This window comes from Euprymna scolopes, chromosome 12 (assembly GCF_053919585.1).
Source record: "Euprymna scolopes isolate OS-2025 chromosome 12, ASM5391958v1, whole genome shotgun sequence".
In the NCBI taxonomy this organism is placed as follows: domain Eukaryota; kingdom Metazoa; phylum Mollusca; class Cephalopoda; order Sepiida; family Sepiolidae; genus Euprymna; species Euprymna scolopes.
In genome coordinates this window covers 75588534-75599917 of record NC_136493.1, presented here as the reverse complement: position 1 = coordinate 75599917, position 11384 = coordinate 75588534, and the positions used below count along the sequence as shown (strand labels likewise).

The following is an 11384-nucleotide window of genomic DNA, read 5'->3' as shown; positions in this document are numbered from 1 at the left end:
AAATAATTATGAAATTGTTGAAAACACAATGTAAAACAGCAAACCAGCAACCTGTTGCAATCAAGGAACCCATAATTCAGTTTCACAAAGAAGGTGAACGCACTGCGAGAAAGAAAAAAAACTTCTATGAAGCTGCTGAGTAGAGCCAATGACTGGAAAATTTCTGTGGATCTAAAAACATCTCTACAATTTCCAATCCACATAATCCAAACAGAAAAGCGGCCAGATACTGTAGTATGGTCTGATTTAAAGAAAAGTGTCCTCGTAGAACTGACTATCCCCTGGGAGGAAAACAAGGCGGAGGCACACAAAAGAAAAACCAATATGAGACACTGTGTTGACTGTGTGGAAAAAGGTTGGAAATGCCATGTGATTTCTATTGAGGTTGGTTGTCATGGATTTTTAGGACATTGTCATTTCATTTCTAACAAAAAATAGAAATCATGGGTAGCAATCTGAAAGTTGCTGCTGATCATAAGAACACAGCTCTACATACATCAAGATGGATTTGGTCAAGAGCAAAAAAGACTCCAACATGAATCAACGTTGATCCGCTTAATTTTTTTTTTTTCTTTCTTTTTTAAATACCCCGGCCGGTGGCAAGAGCTGCTTGGTACCATCAGGAATGGCAGTACCGCCTTAAGCTACCAAAACTTATCACCCTGGTTGGCAGGGTATCACACATGCTTTCACATGTAGGATAAAATTTTAAAATATATAATGCATAATTGAATGCAATAGATTGGGAGAATTTCCATCTGACGTTATCTATTATGCTACCTCCCCAAATGATTTTACAACCGTTCAGGGTGTTTCTAAAAAAAAAAAAAAAAAGAAAAAAAAAAAACCTTAGAATTCCTACAAAATTTTATGGTACTTTTGCTCTGAATGTTAGTAAACAAATAAAAATAAAATAAAAATAAAACAAGAAAATAAAACAAGAAAAGAAAACAAGAAAAGAAAACAAGAAAAGAAAGAAAAAGGAAAAAAGAGTTTGTCAAAAAATTTATTAAACACTGAATTTGTATGACAATGGTTTTGGCTTCAAAAAAAAAAAAAAAAAAAGAAAAAAAATTTCTTCTTCAAAGTTTAAACTTATTTGACAAGGAAGAATGAAGATAAAATGAATATGCAACAGAGGGAAACCCTTTAATAGTTTTTTGAGTTGGTTTCATCAAGGAAATCTGGGAAGAAATATGCACACAAAAAATAAATCTAACATCTGTTGACAGACAGTAGCAAATGTATAGTCTTTTAGAAAGGTAAAATAAAAAGTAAAAAAATAAAGGGGGGTAGGATTGAAGAAAATGCTAAAAGGAAGATACACACAATGGCTGTCCAATATAAAAGGTGACAAAAGTGTTGACATTAATGTAATTATGGGAACAGAACTTGCCAACAAGAAAAGTCAATTACACAAAGGGAACCTAATCAGTTTAATTTTAACTCTGTTTACAAGTCATATTTTTATATTTGCTATTAAACAACATCACATTCTTTATAGAATCTATTTTAACATTTTGCATTAGAGATTTTACAAGATATTAATTCAAACAAAGAGAAATTATCTTTATTATTTTAGAATCCTTAACTGCAATTGGAATCAGCAACCCTTTTACACAGAAGTTGATCTTGTATCAACCTTAAAATTTTTTTTAGGTAAATATATATTTTCATTCCTGGGAAAATAATTTTTTCTTTTAAATATACATAAGACCTTTCTCGAATCCTTTGTTCAAAATGTGAGCGAAACAATTATATTACAAAAGTTTTCATGTTTCTACTTCCCAGAAAACCAAACCAACCAAGATATTGACTAATTCTAAATTAGTATTTTAGATCCTTGTCAATCATTTATTCATTTAAATTAATATTTGTTTTGTTTTTATCAAAATTTTCAGTTGCCAGTTTGTCTTTACTATTTTTTTTTTAAACTTCAGTTTAAATTCCACAATAATTAAAACAAAAAAAGTTTAAGAAATCAAGATAAACAAAACATTGATGATCAAAATAAATTAATAATCTGAAGACATTCATAGTATTAAGTGAGAATAAGGAAGAAAAGCTTATGCTTTCTATTGAAAAATGGAACAAAACAGACAAAAACATCACTCAAAACTATGAAAAATTAAAATATTTTTTAAACACTAATAAAAAGAAAAGGACATGCTTATATTTGTTTTAAAATTGCCACACAAATTTCTTAATGTAATTTGATTTTTTTTTTTTTTTTTTTTTTTTTTTTCAAAATTAGTCATTTTAATGCATATTTAGTTTTCACAAGACAAAAAAAAAAACTTCCATAAAATATTTTTTTAATTACTTTATTTTAATATCAGTCAAATAAAAATATGCATCTAGACTTGCTGGTATTTGCAGCGATGAAATACAGATTAAAAAAAAATTGATTATTCAAGTCTTAACAAAGGGGTAGAATGAGAGATTTAATAATGCAAAGGTAATTCAAGTCATGGCTCCAACATTAGATGTGTGCTTTGGATTTAGGCAACTAAATGTCCGAAACCATAGCCATCTCGAGAACAGACTAAGCACTAATGCAATTAGAATCTTTTACTGGAAACAGTGTTAATTTTCTAAGTGATATAGCAGTTAAAAACAGAAAATTCCCTTGGGAGATTAATTTGTTCATGTTTTACATAGCAAATTAAGAACTATAAGCTAATTGATAAATTTGACAATTATTGACAAATTCCTATAAATGAGACAAGTAACTTTGAATAAATAAAAGGCAGATGAATATTTCAATTATATATATAATTTGTACTTAATGATTAAACAGGGTTAAAATCTATTTAGAATAAAAATTTCTTGGAGCCATGGCAATGCAGTGTTAGCAGCTAAAATATCTGATAACTTAGTGAAAAACTCGTCTCCAGTCAAATATTCCAAATGTTAGATCTCTCGGCCTGTTTATACATAAAACACATTCTAAACTTAAGTTCCTCAATGAATAGAGCAGAGGATTTTTTTTATTGACAGGCTTGAATGTTTTATTTCTTTAATATTAAACAAACCTTGAAAGAAAACCAAGATTTAAAGATTCCTAAAGTTTATACACTACAGTCTCACTAACAAATTCACACAGCTACTAACATTACTTTTGATTAATTCTTATCAAAGGAAAATAGAATAGTAGGACAGTATAAATGAATTGTAAATATATAAAAATAGCAAATACAAGTAAATTGATGATCATAAATTAATAATCTGGAGACATTCATAGTATTAAGTGAGAATAAGGAAGAAAAGCTTATGCTTTTATTGAATAATAAAACTAAAGACAAAAACATCACTCAAAACTGAAAGCTTAAAATATTTTTAAACACTAATAAAAAGAAAAAGACATGCTTATATTTGTTTTAAAATTGACACACAAATTTCTTAATGTAATTTGATTTTTTTCAAAATTACATCATTTTAATGCATATTTAGTTTTCACAAGACAAAAAAATAACCAAAAGAACTTAAATCTATACAAAATTTCAGAATTTTTTCAAATTAAATACGGTTCTAAAATTAAAACAAAAAAATCTTTATAAATCATTTTCAATGTTTCTTTTCATGTTAATATTCGTCCAAATACAAGGAGATAATTTTCAAATATTTATGTCAGTCAAACCATATGAATAGAAAAGAAAAATGAAAAAATTATAAAAGCAATCAAAGGAACAAGCATTCAGAAAAGCACAAAATACATTTTTTTTTTAATTCCAGTTGCCAGTTCAATGATACATAATGAAAGCAGAATAAAAAATATTTTTCTTTAGTAAAAATACTTCAAGTGTTATGGTTCATTTGTGCCCCTAATCCAAAGAGAAGTTGATTTTTTTTTTTTTATCACATCCCTATTGCATCATTTAAACCATGTCTTTAAATGTGCGATGTTTAATGGCAATACACTATAAGAGTATTAATCATTGTGTTTTATAGAGATAGAAAAAAACGGGAAGGGGGGGGGGCATTAAAAGGATGCATAGAACTTTTGCTTCAGATACTGCACACGGTGGTGGATTATTTACAGAATCTAAAGTTCATAATCTCTTGCATTTCACAGCAAAATAGCACAAGCAAAAAATTGCAGTTTTTTTTTTTTTTTTTTTTTTTTTTTTAAAGATTTCTTAATCTTTTCAAACATTTTTTAAATTGTCTTTTTATGCATACACAGACTCATAAGAGTTAAACAAGGAAAATTCTGAATATCTATAGTCAATTTGTATAACTTCAAAAAAAAAAAAAAAAAAAAAAAAAAAAAAAAAAATACAAATATTAAAATGAAGTTTCCAGTTCTGCTAATAAATACCAGCGCATTAGGTGAAGGATTTCAACATGGAAACAAATTCCTTCTGTTTACACAAGGCCGGTTTGAGATTTATTTATTTTAATTAAAAAAAAAAAATCCTTACCAAATCTGCTGACCACCTTGTGTAAAAAGGAATTTGTTTTTGTGCTTAGATTATTCAACTAATAGATCCACTAGATCATTTTTTCTTGGAAAGTTCTCAGTTGAAAATAGCCATTCAAGAATTTCATTTATCTTTAAATTTTAAAATAATTTTTTTAAACTCTTAGGATCTCTCGGTATATAAAGGCAATTTTTTTTTCTTCAAAAAACTTTAGTTATTTTTCATTAGCTCTCGACTGTTCTTAAAAATAAATATGCAAAGAAATAAAAAATAAATATGCAAAGTAATTATATTTTTTAAGAACAATTTCAAACATTTTTTATCCCACTCATTTGAAAGTATAGCTTTTTTTTTTTTTTTTTTTTTTTTTTAAATAATTTCCATAAAAATCTGTTCACATAAAATATATACATATATAGATCTCAGTCAAATAGCAAGAATATATAAAATCAGGAACCACAAAATGGTTTATTTTTCACTGCTATATATATATTTTTGTCCAAATGAAAATTGTAGATATCAAGAAAAACAAAGAAAAAAAAACAGCAAAGGAAATTCAGCATTGACAAAGTAATGCCAACAAAACGGAAGTCATCTTTTTCTTTTAGGCAAAAAACTTTTCTACACATCCCTTAAACAAAACAAAAACCAGAATAAAATGAGGAAATAATGTTCTTAAAATTCAATAACAGTTATCAACCTTAATTAAATCAATTTTGGGGGGGTATTTTATTTTTCACATATTCATCAGTATTAGAAAAAGGATTACAATTTTTTTTTTTTTTTTTTTTTAAATAACTGTAATTCAAATCTGGAGGAAAGATAGATAAAAAAAAAAAAAAACAGATGCAAATTATATTGATATAACAAAAAAAATACAGGTAAATTTAAAAATTTCATAAAAGAATGTCATTTACTGAAACAGATTATAACATCTATTACACTCCTCCCATATATATTTCTCAAATTGATTTTATAACACTTGCCATAAATCAATTGTAGTAATAATAAATACTATGCTTGGTTCTAAAACTTCAATCTTAAATGGAGAGAGGTGATGGAATTCTAAGGTCTTTTGATACAACAACGGCACATGCAAACATTCTCTTTTGTTTTAGGAACACTGATGATAATACATAATTACCTATAATACCAGAAATTATTTTCTAATAAACCTTTTAAAGGTGAAGATGTAGTAGACAAACCGGCCATTTTAACCCATTTAAAGAAAAAGAAAAATGGACATGTTCTTACTTTGTGACCATTAGAAATGCAGAAGTGATTTTGAAGCCTTTAAACTTTTCATTAGAAAATAATTCTGGCTTGAATTAAAAGGAAAAAGTCATGTATTACAGTTAATTTGTGTTCATAAATCAAAAAGGAAAACGAGTTTTTATGATTTTTTCTTCATATAATACCAACAAAGAAACATTAAGGTTCTGAAAATCAGATTTGGACAATCAAAAATGAAGTAGATTTAACTAGACATTTACTACAGCAAACAGAAATTTATGTTTAAAGTAGACCCATTTCCATTTGTGTAACTTGGATGATAGTATTTCATTAATAGATGCTTTTATTTGAAAATGAGTTATTGGTAAATAAGTTTTCACATTTTATATATTAAAAAAACAAAAAAAAAAAACAAAACAAAGAAAACCCAAAATAAATGAGAATTTAATAATTTGAGGAAATTAAACTCATTTCTATATAAATCATCCCAAATCCTTCCCTTCACCCTTATGGACATGTTTTGTACCCAGAGAACTTAACCTAATTAGTAACTGGTTTTGTGCGACTTCAGCTGATATAGACATTCATAATGTTAAGCAGTAGAAAAAAAAAAAAAAAATCAAAGTGCACAGATATTTCAAGAATTCATAATCACTGGAACATTAACAAAAATTAAAAAAATTTTTTTTTTTTTTTTTAATGGTAAGATGAAACATGAAAAACGGATTTAATAAATAATTATTATAATTAGTTTGATTCATTTTATCCGGCAATATTTTATCTAAAGTTCCTTAAGAGTACCCTCCTCCCCCCACAAAAAAACATCTCACCATTATCAAAGTTTGTGCTGTAGTCTTTCATTTCTTACAGCAGCAATGTAACATGTTTTTTTTGGTTATTTTTTGCTTTTTATTTTTTATTTCTCCAAGTCTTTGATTACTTCAAATTCTTCCAGGTGCCGTTTCATTTGAAGAATAAGATTCACTCAAATCCTCATTCAGCATGGAGAGAGAATGTGCAAGCAATATTAACAGACATTGTTGGAATCAGACTTTTACCTTTTTGGAGGTGCTATCCATTTTACTTCTATCAAATTGATTATTTTTCAGGCTGCCATTTAATTGAGGATTAATTCTCCTTCCTCTATACTTCAATATTGCTAGTTTAAGGTAGATGCAATATATATCTCAGACAATCGAGTATTAAACTGTCACCATCACAGTAACCAATGTTTGGATGCAGCAAACATCAATTCCGAGTCTTGAACAGATTAAAGTGGATGACAAAGTTTTGTTACATAAGGTCAACAAGAAACTATGTAGCCTTTTCTTTGCAGTAGCTTTTCATGTCTTCTTATGATCGACCCCCCCACTCCCATACCACCACAAATGGAACAAGGTTTTTCATGTCTTACTTTCGGCTATTTAACAAGCCATTCTCAAAGAATTATTTGATAATAAATGCATGATAGATAACAGCAATTAATTATATTCAATAATTTCCTTTATTTACTGTTAGAAATTATAAACTTGAAATATAATGCATGTAGGTATTTATGTAGGCATGTTGGTATTGATACATAAACAATCCATCGAAATATAATGCACATGTTAGGATTTTCTTTTCAAAGTTTGTCAGAGATAACTGTTTTAGTTTCCTTTTCCTGTGTTTAGATTGTAGCATTGAAGCTCAAAAGTGAAAAATCAAATCATTATAATTATTAATTAGTTTAATACAGATATAAGCATGTAGGTAATGTTACAAAAAAAGTGAATTTGAATGGAGTTTTTAGATGATTATTCCTTTTCTAAAAAGAAAAACTTGAATCTAAATTAGTAATAATTTCTCTCTCTCTCTCTCTCTCTCTACACACACACACATTTGTTTCTTATTGCTTTGGTAATAGTGAAAAATGAATATATTCAGATATCTACGGTGAAGAATTTCATATCATGAAGAAATTATTTCCCTTACACAAAGGGTCTTTTTCCTTATATGGGGTAACTGAGTGTTGAAAGACCATAGAAAGCCACTGTAAGAGTGCCTGTGCTGAGAGTCTGTAGTGAAGCAAGTGTTGCATCATATTTTCAATTGCATCTCTTCTGAGTCAGTGGCAACAAGTTTAGGAAAACCGAGATAGGGAGAGAAAGACTGGTATTATTTCAGAGTTTTTTTTTTCTGAAACTAGTTGCTTAACTTATGCTTGAAAGTCTAGTTCTGATCAATCTACATATATATATATATATATATATATGCAGAGATTTTCCAAGAGTATTAGTAAAAGTGATGCAGTAGTCCTGAGAGAACCCAGCATAACAATCTGCACCTGTAACCACACACACACACACTATATATAATAAGCTTTTTTGGGTTTTTTTTACATAAACATTAATACTGTGAAACCTAGTGTTTATGTCACAGTACTTAAGTAAACTCATATTTAGTATAACTTTTTTTTATAAAACCATTTTGGTTACATATGTGCAGACAGGTTTTAACTCAGCAAAAATAAAACTAGCTGAAACATGTCTACACATATGTAGCCAAAATGTTAAATATTGATTTTTTTAACACATACATAAAGAAGTTGACTATTTGCTTTCACACATTGCTAATATATTATTTATGGCAAAGTCTGAATTATGAATCACCATGTTGCTATAATCGTTTGTAGCCTCCAAACATACTAGTCAGTATACTAACCATTAGGGTACAAATTACATTAAAAAATAATTTGTAGTCATGTTATCTGATACAGATCATCACTTTCACAACATAAATATCAAAATACCCAAAGTTTTTTTCCACACAATTGACTATGAATGAACCTGGTTTCATTTGATCTGTGGAAAAGAATCCAACATTCAGTTTTATTTGCATGCCTTAATCAGAATAAAAAGTCATTATTCAAAGCTTCTGCTAATAATGAAGTGTAGAAAATGGTTAACATGGTAATTGGTTATGATGCCTTACTTGGCATAGACTTGTACTTCTGCTAGTTTCATATAAAAAGAATGAATGGTGATTGTAAGATCAGTATGAAATCTCTTAGCTTTTAATTGCATCAGATATACAATAAGTCTTCAGAGTTATATGACTTTGGTTATCAGTTTGGTTAAATGGTTATCCAGAAGTGAATGCTTACAGAAAAATAGGAACTCATTTGCATCTAAAATAGAATTGATAGACACAACATTGAGGACAGAGATCAAATAATTTTGCTTAAATAAAGGCTCTTATCAAAGTTTGTGATTTGAGCAGAGGAAAAAGAAAGCATATGACAACTTTTTTTTCAAAGTAATTTTTTATCTGAATCTGGAATGAAAAATTATAATCTTAAACAATGATTTTTAATATAAGCTGCTTGTTATAAAAACAAAACCATCTTTGATTCTGTCAAATATCTTCACCGTCTTCATTATGGCTGAAACATAATTTTACAAACAGAACTTTCCAGATTGTATAAAATGAATTAGGGTTCATTAATGCAAAAATACTAAGAATATTTACTGTAAAATAAAGATAGAGGAAAAGTGCTTTTCCAAATTGTGTTAGCAGATCAGACAATATTTAAACTTTGCTTGTTGATTCCATAAGTCAATGTTGATAATAAAACCATCTGCACCTCACCTCCAACCACCACTTGCTTGGAGTACAATGGTTAACCACATTTGAAGGTGAATAATTATTAAAAAAAAATATTAAATAACTTCTTGCTTTAATTATTTGTCATATTTTCAGTGACAGTTTTGTTATTTCCTTTTACAGTGTTCAAAAAAAGAAATTTTTGCTTTCCTTAATATGGATTGTTTCATTTTTATTGCATTCATTTGAAGACATAATACTTTTGAGGAAGAAATCCTATTAAGAGTTGTTTTTGCAACAAAATAATTAGAAACATTCTGGAATTTCTAAGATTCAAATATTACATTTCAAATAGTATAAAACTAGTACAATCTGTTTAATGTAAATAGTTTGGTATTTTATATCAATTCCGGTCAGGTTTTGTTCATAGGAGTTAATCCAATGAATACTTACTGTGTTTATAATAACAAGTAAACATATGCCTTAGTGTAATTTTTTTTTTTAGCAAAGTGTTTGGTTACACTTTTGCAGACATGTTTCAGCTCTTGCTGAAAATCTGAACTTCCTTATAGTTCTTAGTATGAAAAGTTGGCCTGAGGAAGCTCAGCTGATTTCCAGCTGGAGCTGAAACTTGTTTAAAAATGTGCAGCCAAAATTTACATATAAATAAGAAATTTATACATACATTAAATATATATATAAATTTTTTTATGTGTATGTATCTCATTTTGATAGCAAAAATAACCCAAGTGCTCAATTGTAAAACAAAATCAGACTGTTTTATTTATATACTATACAATTCAGAATCCATTGAATAGTACCTGGGTTTTGCATAAGCAACCTCCCAGCAGTTTATAACTGTAAATTATACATTTTTTGTCACCTGAAAAATCATATATAAGTCTAACCTTAATACTTTTTATCCTTTTCGGAGCATCCCCAAAACCTCAACTGATTTTTTTTAATGTGCATTAGATCTGTATATAATTTTATAGCCAGATGATTGTTTTCCTGATTACAAGCAAAGACTGGTGACAATGAAAAATTTCAACCCCTGTACCCAAAAGAGACTTCTGGAGCATTGTGTTTCTTCATTTGATAGCTGACAAATATTCTAATTAACAAGGTGTGCATTTTTTTTTAACTGCCAGAAGTTCGGTTACAGAAAAAACGTGGTATCATTCAAAGAATTTTTAATTATTTAGTATATAAATAACACACACACACACACACACACACACACACACACACACACACACACACACACACTATAAAATAAATTTAATTACAAGTATGTATTGAATGCATCTGGTAGAATGTGAATAACCACACTGAAACAATCATAACCCAACTTTTTAAATAAACAAATCGCTGTTAATAAACAAGCCTTTTCAAATACAGTAATCTCCGGAGTTCTGTTTTTTTTCTCTTTCTTCCCATATGACAGGTTTTGATTACAGAATCTTTTTTTCTATATTTTAAAAATCATGCCCCATATATATTTTTTAGTTTCATTTTTTTTTTTTTTTTTTTTAAACTTTTTCTGAAATGTTAAAAAGTCTGAGGTATTTTATGAACAGTTATTTACTGCTGCCTTCTGCGTGTTTTCAATCTCTGTATCACTGACATACTCCTCACTTTCACTTCGTTCATCCTTGTTTATCTGAGGAAGAAAAAATACATTAACAAATTAATAACAAAGCATACAAATGAAACAAAAATCTTCAACTCATCAGTTCAAAATCTCAAATCAATTCATGATTTACCAATAAAAGAAAATATCCAATGTTCATTATGAACAAAATCTGTATTTCAGTCTGCAGAAATACACAAATCTGATGTCAACTTTCAGGATTTCTTTCTATTTCAAGCACTTACCAATTCTACATTTAATAAGCATTATTATCATTAATATCAATAACATCTATTTATTTTTTTCTAAAATGGTACATGTTTCAAACTTTCCTAGCCAATGGTATTCATATAGGTGGGTTGAACTGGCTTCCTCCAAAGGAAGAAGTATCATGGGAGTATTAAATTCACAAGTGGTCCCCCAATCACATATATATATCCCGGTCAAGGGAAATGATGACATTAGGTTTTTGTAGTTTTTGCAGGGAGGTATAGATGTCCTACATTCAG

The 11384-nt window shown here is 28.2% G+C and overlaps 1 protein-coding gene across 1 annotated transcript in view; it reads right to left on the bottom strand.

Annotated features, from left to right (window-relative positions):
- Positions 1 to 988: 988 nt before the first annotated feature.
- Positions 989 to 11384, bottom strand: part of LOC145291344 (ceramide synthase 5-like) — a 250627-nt gene continuing 240231 nt past the window's right edge. Inside the window, exon 10 of the mRNA XM_080137108.1 lies at positions 989 to 10905. Coding sequence (XP_079993234.1) covers positions 10813 to 10905 — 93 coding nt within the window. The 3' untranslated portion in view covers positions 989 to 10812. The remainder of the gene's footprint in view (positions 10906 to 11384) is intronic.